This window comes from Pterocles gutturalis, unplaced genomic scaffold (genome assembly GCF_000699245.1).
Source record: "Pterocles gutturalis isolate BGI_N339 unplaced genomic scaffold, ASM69924v1 scaffold29113, whole genome shotgun sequence".
NCBI classification, from domain to species: Eukaryota; Metazoa; Chordata; class Aves; order Pterocliformes; family Pteroclidae; genus Pterocles; species Pterocles gutturalis.
This window is the reverse complement of record NW_010124169.1, coordinates 16720-28770: the sequence shown is the minus strand read 5'-3', so window position 1 is coordinate 28770 and position 12051 is coordinate 16720. Positions and strand designations below refer to the sequence as shown.

Here is a 12051-nt window from a genome sequence, read left to right as displayed (position 1 = left end):
TCCTTTTCCAGGCAATTTGTTTCCATGCTGAGCTAGGGAAACTTTCAGGCTATGGGCACAGCAGCTCCACAGATGAAGGTGGGCTCTTGTATTTGCAGGGTCGGGGTGGAGAGCGTTGGTGCTCAGTGCAGCTGTGCTACGTACGCTCCTGGGAAGGAGCAGGAACACCCCTACTATTAACTTACAGATGAGTGATATCAAGGGAATCAGGACTGTAACGCTGAATGTAGGTGTACAAATGTTGTCCTTCCCCTCTCCTGAGCTTGCTCAGCCCCAGCTGTAGCTACTCTGTGTCATGCTATGTGCCCTACCTCACAGTGACAACGAATAAAAAATCAAATTAATTTATTTGCAATAGAAAAAGTGCCCTCTCCAGAAACTAGGGTATAAGATTTGTACACTATAAGCAAATACATTTGTAGTAAAACCTATTGCCTCCTCATCTTAGACCTGTGCTTACTCTAAATGAGCAGGTTGTGCGTGACAGTGGGGTGTGTGCTTTATTGATGCTCACAGTGATTTAACCTTATTTTGTGAGATGCAGTAGCCTCTCGGACATTACTAGAGCTGTCTTCAACAATCTGTGCGTACAGAGAGGGAGAACCCTGAATCATATGCAACTTCACCTTAGCCATAAGCACTAGAAAACAAGTAAACCAAAGTTGACAATACCCTGTTTAAAGCATTTAAATTAACTTTTGAAAAGGATCCATCAGTATTAACCGAGCAATGTCGAGTAATTTCTTGTCTAGGATAGTCAATTATCAAAGCTATTTAATGCTACATGACAGTGGCCACTGGTACATTTATGGGGACACTAAAGTGCCCTTCTGGCTCTTAAAGGCCAAAAGACTTAATGAAAGCAAATCAGGGAAACATGCAGGAAAACACTCTGCCTGAGGCAACAGCAACTACCTTACTCCTCGAGGTGGCTACTAGTCTTTATTTTATCTGTCAGAACTACGCTGGTTGCGGGCTGGTTGGAGTTGCGCTGTAGGATTAAAAAAGTGCAATCTTCTGGGGCTTGGTTTGACATCTATTTCTAAAGTCAGGCCTCCATATATTTGCATGCTAAGGTCAAAATGCTTGGAACATGCTTCTAACATTACAAAAGGTATATTTCAGATCAGCAAAATAATTCTTCCAAACCCAGCAATCCTCTGTTTCTACATCATTTTTTTCAGAGGGCTCAAGGCAGAGAGCTGGGCAGCTGCCTTTTTTTTTTTTTTTTTCTTTTGAAGCCAATATGTGGATGTTTCCCACCTGCAAGGGAAGCAATAGCACTGCAAAGGGATGGGAGCTACCCCTCAGATTCTGGCTGTTCCAGTTACTATCCCTGCTGTATGGTGAGGTTCCCAAGCTGTGTTCTTCTCACAACTAAGGGGGGGACAGAGTGACACAATTCTGAAATCTTAATCCTTGACTTAAAAATAGTTGCCAAATACCAGCACTTTCAGCACTTGCTTAATTTCCAGAGCTCACTGTTGCACGGTGCGATGACAGCAGCTGTGAATATTTCACAGCAAGGAGAGAGGGGGGGAAAAAAAACAACAAAAACCAAAACCAAACCTCTGTGGTATAAGTAGGAATCTTTGCTCAAGCTAATGGTGAGGATACTGAAATGAAGGTAGTGGTAGAGTGGAGAACTCTGTCCTCTAAAAAAAACCACACCTGTGGTTATTATCACCAGGGATAAGTGGCTCCACTGTTCACCCAGGGTAAGGCAAAACTGGAGTTGTAGGGCTGTTGTATGGTCTCCCACCCTACCAGCTGAGCAAAGGGAGTTCTGGCAGAGGCTGAACATGGGCAGCAGTCACCTGGGCGTTTCTGGATATGATCTAGACCCTTGAGAAGTCTCCCCTCTGCCCACCTGTCTTACTAAGCAGCTTCACTTCTTCAATCACAATGTCATGAGTGACCGCTTTGCACATGTCGTACACGGTCAGGGCAGCCAGGCTGGCAGCCGTCAGAGCTTCCATCTCCACCCCCGTCCTGCCCCAGGTCTGACAGGAGCTGTGAATCACCACGGCGTGTCTGGCCTCATCCAGGCTCAGAGACACCTCCACATGGTTGAGGGGGATGTTGTGACACAAGGGGATCAACTGGCTGGTCAGCTTGGCTCCCTGGATTCCTGCGATCTGGGCTACAGCCAGCACATCCCCTTTCTTCACCTGGTTCTGCCTCACCATCCCAAATGCCTTCTCACCCAGGCGGACCACAGCACTAGCAACAGCCCTTCTTCTCGAATCTGGCTTCCCTCCGACATCAACCATCGTGGCCCGTCCTTCCTCATCAGTGTGAGTCAAGGTGTCAGAGGCACGAGGTACCTTGGTGCAAGATCCCAAATCTCTGGTATGGAATTCAGATCCTGGACTTGCCTCTTTGGACTGATAGTCCACAGAAAGTTGGCCAACAGGAGAAGCTTCAAGGCACTTTGTGTCAAATGTGGAGCTTGGGTCCTTGTGGAAGACACAGCAGCCTCGGAGCTGGGTTTGTAGAATTCCTGGCGTTATGTGCCACTGTTGCTCTGGTGGGAAAAGTTGTCCTGTAAGCTTATTTTTCATTAATGCTTTTCCCATTTGTTTGGGTAAACTTGCTCTCAAAGTCAGCCAATGGCTAAATGTGTGGCCCCACTGTTTTGAGTTTGGGGGATTCTGTAGGGCATCTTGGCAGAGTGGGAATGACATCAATGCAGGCTCTGGTGGAGAGAAAAAAAAAAAAAGGTAACATGAGAATACAGCGTAGTAACTGGAAAGCTAAGCTAAGTCAGCAGTAGCTGAGAATCCTGTCAGAGCACCGCTTGGGATTTTCTGTATTGCAAAAACCTCGATACGTCTGCGAACACGCACTTTTCTCCTCAAGCTCTCTCTTCTCTCTCATCAGTTCCCTGCATTTGCTGGTTTGTTATTACAAACCCCAAGAGTCAAAACACTTATTACAAGGTCCCTTACAAGAAGAAACAACTTGCTTTCAAAAAGTATCAACACTTAATGAGAAACTCAAGCCAAGAAAGCTTATAGGAACATGGGTTCTGAAAAAAAGCAAGTCCCAGCATCTCGGCATACATCTGAGATTGTCCCAGAACCAGTCTTCTTTTGAAAGCCTGGCAGAGTTAATAAGGAAATTCTTGCACTCGGATTCTCAACTCTGCCTTTCCAAACACCTTCCTCCCAGCACAGGCAGCTGAACTTGCTGCTTTCATCTCCTTCTGCAGGGAAGGGTCACACCAGCACCTGAGGACAGCAGGGACCAGAAGCGCTGCCTCTGCAACTGCACTGTCTGCAAGCTCAGAGGGTGGCTCCGGGATGGGAAGCTCTCTTATTACTGCCAGCTCTTACCACGTTAATGACAGCTGAAGTTTAAGCACTGGAAAAACCACACTCCCTTCATTGACAGATAGATTTTAAATCTACTCAGAAGTATGTTCCAAGTTGAGCTGGCAGAGCTCCCAGCTGGCAGAGAGGTAGTAAGCCCTCCTGCCCCTTTTCACCATTTAATCCCTCGGTTTTGGCATTTGCACAGGGCAAAATGCCAAGTCTCAAGACAGAAGGAGTCTTTTTCGCATAAAGAAGTGATTTGGTTTGTAAGTAAAGAAAAAGCAGTACAGAGGTAAGTTAAGTGGCTAAGCCCCAGTTTAATAGCCTCATTGATAAGCGTGTTTCTCTTTTTCTGGAGCTCCTGCTCTCTTTGCTCTGAGAAACCTGGAGTTAGGTTTTGCTCAGTAACCTCTGCGGGTACCTCTGGTATTCAGGGAACCACTGCCTCATGAGTTTTCAGACTGGCCAGAGGTGACTCAAAGCAGCTTCCTGGCCCCTCTGCACCCTGCTGCGCTACCTCTGCTGTCCCGACCTCCACCTATCACCTTGGACTGTCCCCACGACAGGAACAGACACAGGTTGTGCTCCCTCTGCCCTCTTTTATAAAAACAAACAAATCCATCTCTTCCTTGTTAGTTCCAGCCTCTGCTGTAACAAGACTGATGAACTGAGCACCTTTTTCATCCAGAGTACCCTCCAAACACTGATCTTAAATCAACCACAGATTTCAATTTTTTTTTTTTTTTAATCACTGCAATAACCTAAATCCAGGCAGAAGCCCTTTTTGATCTAGAGCTGATGGCCTATCCACTAAAATTAAGATTCCTGCAAGTTTAGTGGTAATGTGTTTACCCTCAGAGGAATGGGATTAAATGGACAGAAGTGTTCTGAGTGCAATGTTGCTCTGTTTTAAAAGAGCACAGAAAACTTGCTTATTCCTCCTTTCTTTCCCTCTCTCTTTATTCAGCATGGCCTAACCTGAATATTCCTTTTAAAATGCAGGAACTCAAAGTACTGTGTTCTTCTGGATTCCTTGTCTAGCTTTAAAGCTGAAGCTAAAGCCCTGGCAAGGTGTCTTGTCTTGAGAAGAAGCTGGACTGCAAAGGTAGACAAGTACTTACTTCCACAGGGTAAACACACGTGGATTGGAGCAGGGAAGAGAAGTACTGCTTGCTCAAGCTCAAGTAAAAAGACAAAAACAAACAGTAATGCATGTAAAGCATCTCTGCTTTTCCTAGCAACCTGTATTTTCTTCAAGTTGTACCTAGTGATCTCTATCTTCACCCAAATTGCTCACATACCTACACAAAAATAGAGAATGGTTTTCTACAGCTTTATATCTAATAATGATGTGACAAACTGCGTCTCCTTGTATTCTACAACTGCACCTGAAGTTTAATTGTGTTGGCTTCCAACTGCCACAGTCTCGGGGGAAAGAAGGGAGGAGATGAGATACTTAAAATGAGAAGGAAATTCCCATAAACAAAGTGAACCCAGGAGAACAACCTGCCAAAAGGAACCTTTTGATGAAGGGAAATAGGATACAAACCATATAGCAAAGGATTGGACAACAGCGGTGCAGGGAAGAAGCCAAGTTTGGCTTACTGGGACTAGCAAAACCAATTAGTGATTTCCACAGCATTCATTAAGTTTCATTAAATTAATTCCATGCGCACACCCCCCCACTGACGGCTTGCACGCCAGCATGATTTAAAGTTTTTAAGTAAGTAATTCAAAACACAATTAGGAAATCTCCTTATGATTCCCCATGTGTCACAGTGGGATACTCTCCACTCATGTCCAATCTCTCCACTGATGCGGTGGCTGCCAGCAGTTAGTCTCAAAGGGACATGGAACAGCTGGAGAGGACGTGGACAAGCTGCCTCTTACTGTACATCAGACAATGTTAAAGCACTCTTCAAAGGGGAATTGGATGGATCTGATCTGTAGACATCCAAACATTGCTATGAATGCTAACTTTGGAGAGTGGGGATTCTTTCACAGTCATCTTGAAAAGTTATGTAGGTCCCAGTGAGCCGTCAAGAGTTTAATATAATCAAAACACTTTAAACAAAGGGTCCACTTTCCCCCTTTTCCTGGAACACGATGGAGCAGGGGCCAAATACAAGAGCAAAAGCAAACAGAGACATCTTGCACCACTGAATCCATTCACTTTAAAACTCAACATGGAAAATGATGGCACTCTCAAAGGATGAGAGTTTGGGTTTGAAACACAATGTTCATCTCTTCCACCCTTCCTGCATTTTTTTTTCCCCCTTGTTGATATGAAACACCAGAAGAAGTTCCAATTAATCTCCCAATGCTAACTCTTGCAAGCACTTCTTAAGTCTAAGGAAGAAGAAAAGTATTTGGGAAGATAGCGATCTTACAAAACAGGGAAACACAGGTACAGAGGAGGTAAAAACACGCTGAAGGAGATGTGAAAAATCTGCAAAAGAACCCCAGCAGTGCCACATCGCTCACGCACAGAGCTTCAAGCAGAATGGAGAGTTAGCAAACATCTTCAACAGACACAACAAGGAGAAGAAAGACTCTTGGTCCATAAGGCTGGTCAGATACCACACACTACAGTTCCCATGGTTATGTTCTGAGACTTTGCAGCAATAAGAGGACATTTCAAAAGAATGAAGCCCCAGGTTTCTGATTCTGAAGTAAAGCAGTAGAGAGGTGGGAAAACTTGCATTTCTGGCAGGTTACTGCCTCTATATATTATAAGTGAATTTCTTAATTGAGGGATAGAAGTCCATCCTGCATCATGCCCATCTGGCAATCTGGTCAATTTCTTATAACTCACTCCAAACTGCCTTATAAGTTACCACACTACTCTTGTTAAGTACAGAGGAAGCAGATAGGAAATAAGATAGGAAAGCTCGTGATCCCTTTGTAAAATGTAATGAACTTTCAAAATTGGAAAAAAAATCAGAAGACTGGATAAGGCTTGGAAGGGACATTAAACCTTTCTTCCTCTTCCACTTTAGCATGTTAACCACAACTGCCTTTTAAAAAACCCATTTCTTTGCCTAAACCTAAGCCAGAACCAAACACATTAGCCTTAAAAGCCCAGTCCGCTCTGCTCCCCCAAAGACAAAAACCAACCAAAATCATTGTATGTTTATTACGTACTGATTTGTCACCCACCAATCAGGATCATGGGCCGGTTTTTCATCTGGGAAATGTTAAACATGCCTAGAAATAAAATAAGGAACACATAAAAATCCTATCTTTTTAAGTCATGCATCTGGTTGATATATTTAGTCTTCTGCTCTTCACAGTGCAACCTGCGTGCTGGGAAAACCCAAGCTCAGTAAAGACCAATGGAGCTGGAGGAAGGGGAATCTAGCATCGTATTATTTAAAACCATAGCTGCCAGTCTCCAAACATCCAGCTGCTGTGAGTCTATCACACTGTAGAATCCTTTCCCAACAAGCTTTCCATAATCTGAATTACAGTCTACCTACTACAAAATTCCCCATAGCTTGGGGCTATCTTGTTTCTTAACCATAGCATTTAACTGCACTAGGTCTATGGATAAGCTGTTAACAGTATTCCAGTTCAAAGCGGTCCAATCCCAGAAGGCCCCCAGGGACGATACTGGGATTAACGCAAATTGGAAGAAGAAAGACAATATCAGGTAAATGCTGCTGATGGCGAAATGCCTTTACTCTAGGGGAAAACACTCTTCTCTCCCTCCCCCTGCTTCCCAAATCAGAAATTCAGAAATGAGTGGTCTAAAAGAAAAAGACCTAATCCACCCACCCCTTCCCTTAGGTTTACAAGGCACTAGTTTATCTGGGTCAGACCAATGTACTTTGCAAGTTCGTCTAGGCTCAGATTTAAAAGCTTCCTTTAAATTTGTTTTACACATCATGAAAAATGGGCAAAACCAACTATGATTAATCTGCCAGAATCTGCAAGAGAATAAAAGGGTCAAAGCACATTTTTAGTGAAAAGGGGACTATTCCATGATCATAAAGCCAACTCATGTATGAGAGGTCAGCACTGCCAGTGGCAGCCAGATTACAAAAAATATGAAATATAGTTTATATAAATTCAGAAAAGACTAATACAGCCTGAGGATGTGACTAAATCATCACAGACCTTGGGTCATGACTTTCTGGAGAACACTGCATGAATAGTTACACATTTCTATATACTCAAAAAGGGATTTGTCCCTTCTAGAAACGTGTTAATGCAGTAGTTGGACCAACAGCTCAATTTATGTTTAGTACTTATTTTACAGCAAACTAATTTTAAGAAAAAAAGGGATCCAGTACTCCATCAATTTTCACTTAGCTTTACGCTTTGCTTTTGTTATCGTGAGCAGCGGTATTTGCATCTCTTTGAAGACAAAAGTCAGTCTGAATGACTTTTAGACAGTCTGGATTCTAGTGTACGTGGAAGGTTAGAAGACTCAAAACTGACATCCAGATTTTGGAGTAACTAACTGCAGGACTGTATGTTACCAGCTTTCTACTTTTTTCAGATGGGAAAATTCTTTCCTTAAGTTAATGCAGCTTCATTCAACAAGCTTTTCTTTCTCTCTTTCTCCTGGCAAGTCAATGCATCCCACAGCAGTACCACAACATTATTTTCCCTAGTCACTGCTGCTATTTCTCAAGTACAACAAACATACCGGCATGTTGTTTCTTTTTTCTGCCCACTGCTGCTCCAATGACTTGAACCAACTCTTCCTCTGAGGCACCCGACCGTAGGTGATCTCTCAAGGACACTTCTGAATTCCCAAAAAGGCACACCTGCAGCCAACCCAAAGAAACAAAAGAGGAGAAATAAGAAAAAATAAAAGAAATGTCTTTTAAGTATTTCATAGTGTCCTGGTTTCAGCTGGGACAGAGTTAACTTTCTTCATAGTAGGGTAAGAGGCTGTGTTTTGGATTTGTGCTGAGAAGAAGGCTGATAACATACTGGTGTTTATAGTTGCTGCCAGGACAGTCAAGGGCTTTTCAGCTTCATGCTTTGCTGTTGTCTGCAGGTGCAGGAGAAGCTGGGAGGGAGCACAGCCCCAATTACTGGCTTTAGGATTAAACCTTAGGTTTAAGATTGAGACGCAAATTAGCCAATGGTCTATTCTATATCTTGCACGTCATGGCCAGTATATAAATGAGGGTCTGTCCAGAAGTTCTGTCTCTCTGGGGCGTCACCTCCTTTCTCTCAGGATCATGTCTTGGTCTCTTGGATGCTCAGACTCTTCTCCCTTTTCCAAGATTGCAGTTTCAGGACTCTGCTCCGGAATCATTAGCCAGGAACAGGCTGAGCTTTGGTCATCAGGTGGTGAGCAGTTGCACTGTGTATCACTCATTTGTATATTATTATTACTATTATTATCATTATTCTTTTCAATTTTATTGTAGTTTAGTTATTAAATTGTTCTTATCTCAACCCACGAGTCTCTTCTCCCTTTGCCCCTTTAATTCTCTCCCCCATCCCTGGTGGGAGGGAGAGTGTGCGAGCGGCTGTATGGTGTTTGGCCACCAGCAAGGTCAAACCACAACACACACTAACCTCAGAGTAAAGAGTTTTGAAGAGGCCTATCCTATGGAAGAAAGAGAACATTTATGGAGATTGTTTTCTTTATCTCTCTTCATGTACGCAGAGACAGCCTGGGACATTTATGTAACCTAAGCTCATTGGGCCTTCAGGCTGCCTTGGTCATCTGACATCAGACAGCAGCACAGCTGTTGTCAATATCAGGTGACAATGTGTAAGTGCCAATTTTTAATTGAAAACTTTAATTTTTCCCCAGAAACTGCCAGTTTCAACGTGGCAGGAAATGGTTATCCCTCCTCAACAGCCGCTGAGCAAATGTACAGGCTGCTCTTGAAGAAGAGCTGCAAGAAAATGTTTGGTGAAACAAGACAGAATTCTTGTGGAGCACAAAAGCCAAGCCCTCGCAGCTGCTTGGATCCTTTTTTTAATGGGAAATCATCTGCTTGTCACATGTTTAAGATGATTTTGAATCAAAGATTAAAATAAATGTTTATATTTACTGGCCTTGTGACCATGTTTTACAACTGAAGTTAACTGTCAGCAAAACAGAAACCAAAAAAAGGTGATGTAACATCTCCCTAACAGCTCAACAAGCTTGAACATATAGATAAACAGGAGTCAGCTGGTAATAATTATACATCTTTCCATCCTACTTTACATCCCGGTTACTTTTAAGGGAAGAATTTCAACACTGCTTTTGCTGTATGAAAGCAAAGAGAACCATGTTTTACTACCAACCTTTAGGTTCCCATCTGCTGTTATCCTCAACCGATTGCAGGATCCACAGAAGTGCTCCGACATGGAAGTGATAAAGCTGATTTGTCCCTGGAAATGTGGCACCTTATAACTCTAAAGAAATGCAGAGAAGAAAAAAAAGAGCAGAGTCAAATAAAAGACTCCTCATTTTTAAAGCTCCACTTGCGCAAAGACTAGAAGACATTTTAATACTGATTTCCTTCAGTTCTAAAGTCACACGAGAGAAAAAAAGCTAAACCAGCTTTGTCAGGGGTTCCAGTCTATTCTGCCCTGTTCCTGGAAATTCAAGAACTTGTTAAATGTTTGGTCTTGTAGTTATCAACTGACAGGCGATGCCAGTAGGCACGTTCTCACTCAGGCAGCCACAAGCCCAGATTCATGTAGGCTAGAAATCCCCCACGTGACACTGCAGACTCTAAAGCAATACTGTTATTTCACTGGATAACTGTCTCATCAGGCTTGTTAATGTGCAGCCACAGACTGACAAAAGTTTCAAAAGTAAATAGAGGACACAAGCCTGCCCTTCTTTTTATCTGAGGCATCTAGTAAGCACATTGTATTTCTAAAGGTAAAGACTATGACCAGTATTTACGAAGAGTCAGACCACATGCAGGCAGCTTGACCAAAATCCCAGAGTTACTACACTGAGTATTTCTTACTTCGCTTGTTGAACATAGCTCCTGAACGTGGGAGAATTGGGGTATTTAGGGCAGGGAAAGCATGAGGGCACATTTCGCCTGTTCTTTGTCTAACCCCACCTTGGCTGTGCTGGAAATTTCACAGGGTAATTTCTCCAATTCAGGCCACTGTTGTTTAATTGTATCAAGCATTTCCTTGTAGCTCACCATCTTCTTGAAGTTCCATTTATTGCCTACGATTAACAAAACCAGCATAACTTTAGGCTGTGGATTTTATTTTTTTTAATTAGCAGAAAACCACCTTTACATTCTCCACAAATCTCAGTTTTCCCTGTAGGTGTCCCAGCCCCAATTAATCCTGCTACTAATCCTTCTCCATCTTATCCAAGGAAGACAGATAAGCTGCAAAAGATACAATATAAAACTTAAGGCAGTTCTGAATTCCCAAAAAGAGCTCCCCAAAACTCCCAGAGACAAGCCCACAGGGTGAATAAGCACCAACCAGATTCACCTGTGTCCAAGGCACACTCCATGCCATGAAGAATCTCAAAGCAGGACTGCTTACCATCAAAGGGCATGTATTCTATGAACCGCACATCAAGGGGCAGATCCTTGGTGAAATCCACAAAGCCCAGCAGTTCATCCTCATTGAAGCCTCGCATCACCACACAGTTTACCTACAAGAAAAGCGTACACCTGAAATTACTGAGCAGAGTAGGACTTTACTCCCTCCTACACAAGGTTTCACAGTCCTTGCAGAAGGCAACGCAGATGGAAAGAACACTTTTTTTTTTTTTGAAAGAAACTATGAGAGTTGTCAGGATTGCAATGGTATAGGCAATAATTTCTGCCAAACTTGACTGTAAGTTTTCGCATTACACCTAAATAAAGTTGTTAAAGTTGCCTTGATAAATGGAAGACTAATAGAAGTGAGGTGACAAAGGTATTGTCTTATCCATGTGAGGTTTTGCAGTTTTTACTGTCTAAAATGACAACTCCACTCTCTAGTCCTATGTTGTATGACTTCTGTAATAGTACCGGCAGGGCACCTTCTATAGCACTCTTTATGGCAGATTGTAGGCAAACTCCCCAGACCAGGAGATGTTCACAGTGCACTCCATAACCACAGACTGCAGTATGACCCGCTCTGCTTTCCTCCAAAAAGAGGTTAAGACTGAGTTTTCCATGCATTCCTCAAACAATATTTACCTTGGAGCATCAGGTCCTCTGTGCTTTATCTGAAGAACAACAGAAGTTGCTAAAACACTCCCTGTTAGCAAGGCAGACTTGGATGTCTGAGCATCATGCATGATGATTCTTACGATGTTTAGGAAAGTCTAAAATCTAGTTTAATTTCAAGTGTTTTTAATAGCTCTATAGCCTAAACCACTGACACATAGCAGAGCTTCCACAACACTGGTGAAACTGAAGGGAACAGCAGCTGCAGAACTGCAAACAGCCAAGTTCAGTTTTACCAAAAATTATTCACAGGGTGGTGATATAATAAATTCCTCCTCAGGTGAGCTGTATCTTTATCACAATTTATGGTAAAACACAAGTTTCAGAGTAAATGAACAGTGTCTTTACCTTAACAGGGCGGTAGCCAAGTTCAGTGGCTTTGTAGATTCCTTCCATCACTTTGTGAAAGCCTAAGATATAAAAAGAATAAAAATTTATTTTTCTTGTTTACAAACAGACTGTAAAAGGAGATTATTAAGTGCAAGACAAAAGGATGACAAATAAACCCCAATCTGATTCAGCAAACAGGGCTGCAAGTAAGAAGAGCTGCAAGTAAAGAGACTTCAATTCTATAC

At 42.7% G+C, this 12051-nt stretch overlaps 1 protein-coding gene across 1 annotated transcript in view; it reads right to left on the bottom strand.

The window, feature by feature from the left end:
- Nucleotides 1–1838: 1838 nt before the first annotated feature.
- The window catches only part of MOCS1 (molybdenum cofactor synthesis 1), a 19832-nt gene continuing 9619 nt past the window's right edge, over nt 1839–12051 (bottom strand). Inside the window, exons 4-10 of the mRNA XM_010078181.1 lie at nt 11825–11886; nt 10803–10914; nt 10358–10470; nt 9582–9692; nt 7972–8092; nt 6477–6524; nt 1839–2698 (exon numbers count right to left, since the gene is read on the bottom strand). Coding sequence (XP_010076483.1) covers nt 1839–2698; nt 6477–6524; nt 7972–8092; nt 9582–9692; nt 10358–10470; nt 10803–10914; nt 11825–11886 — 1427 coding nt within the window. The remainder of the gene's footprint in view (nt 2699–6476; nt 6525–7971; nt 8093–9581; nt 9693–10357; nt 10471–10802; nt 10915–11824; nt 11887–12051) is intronic.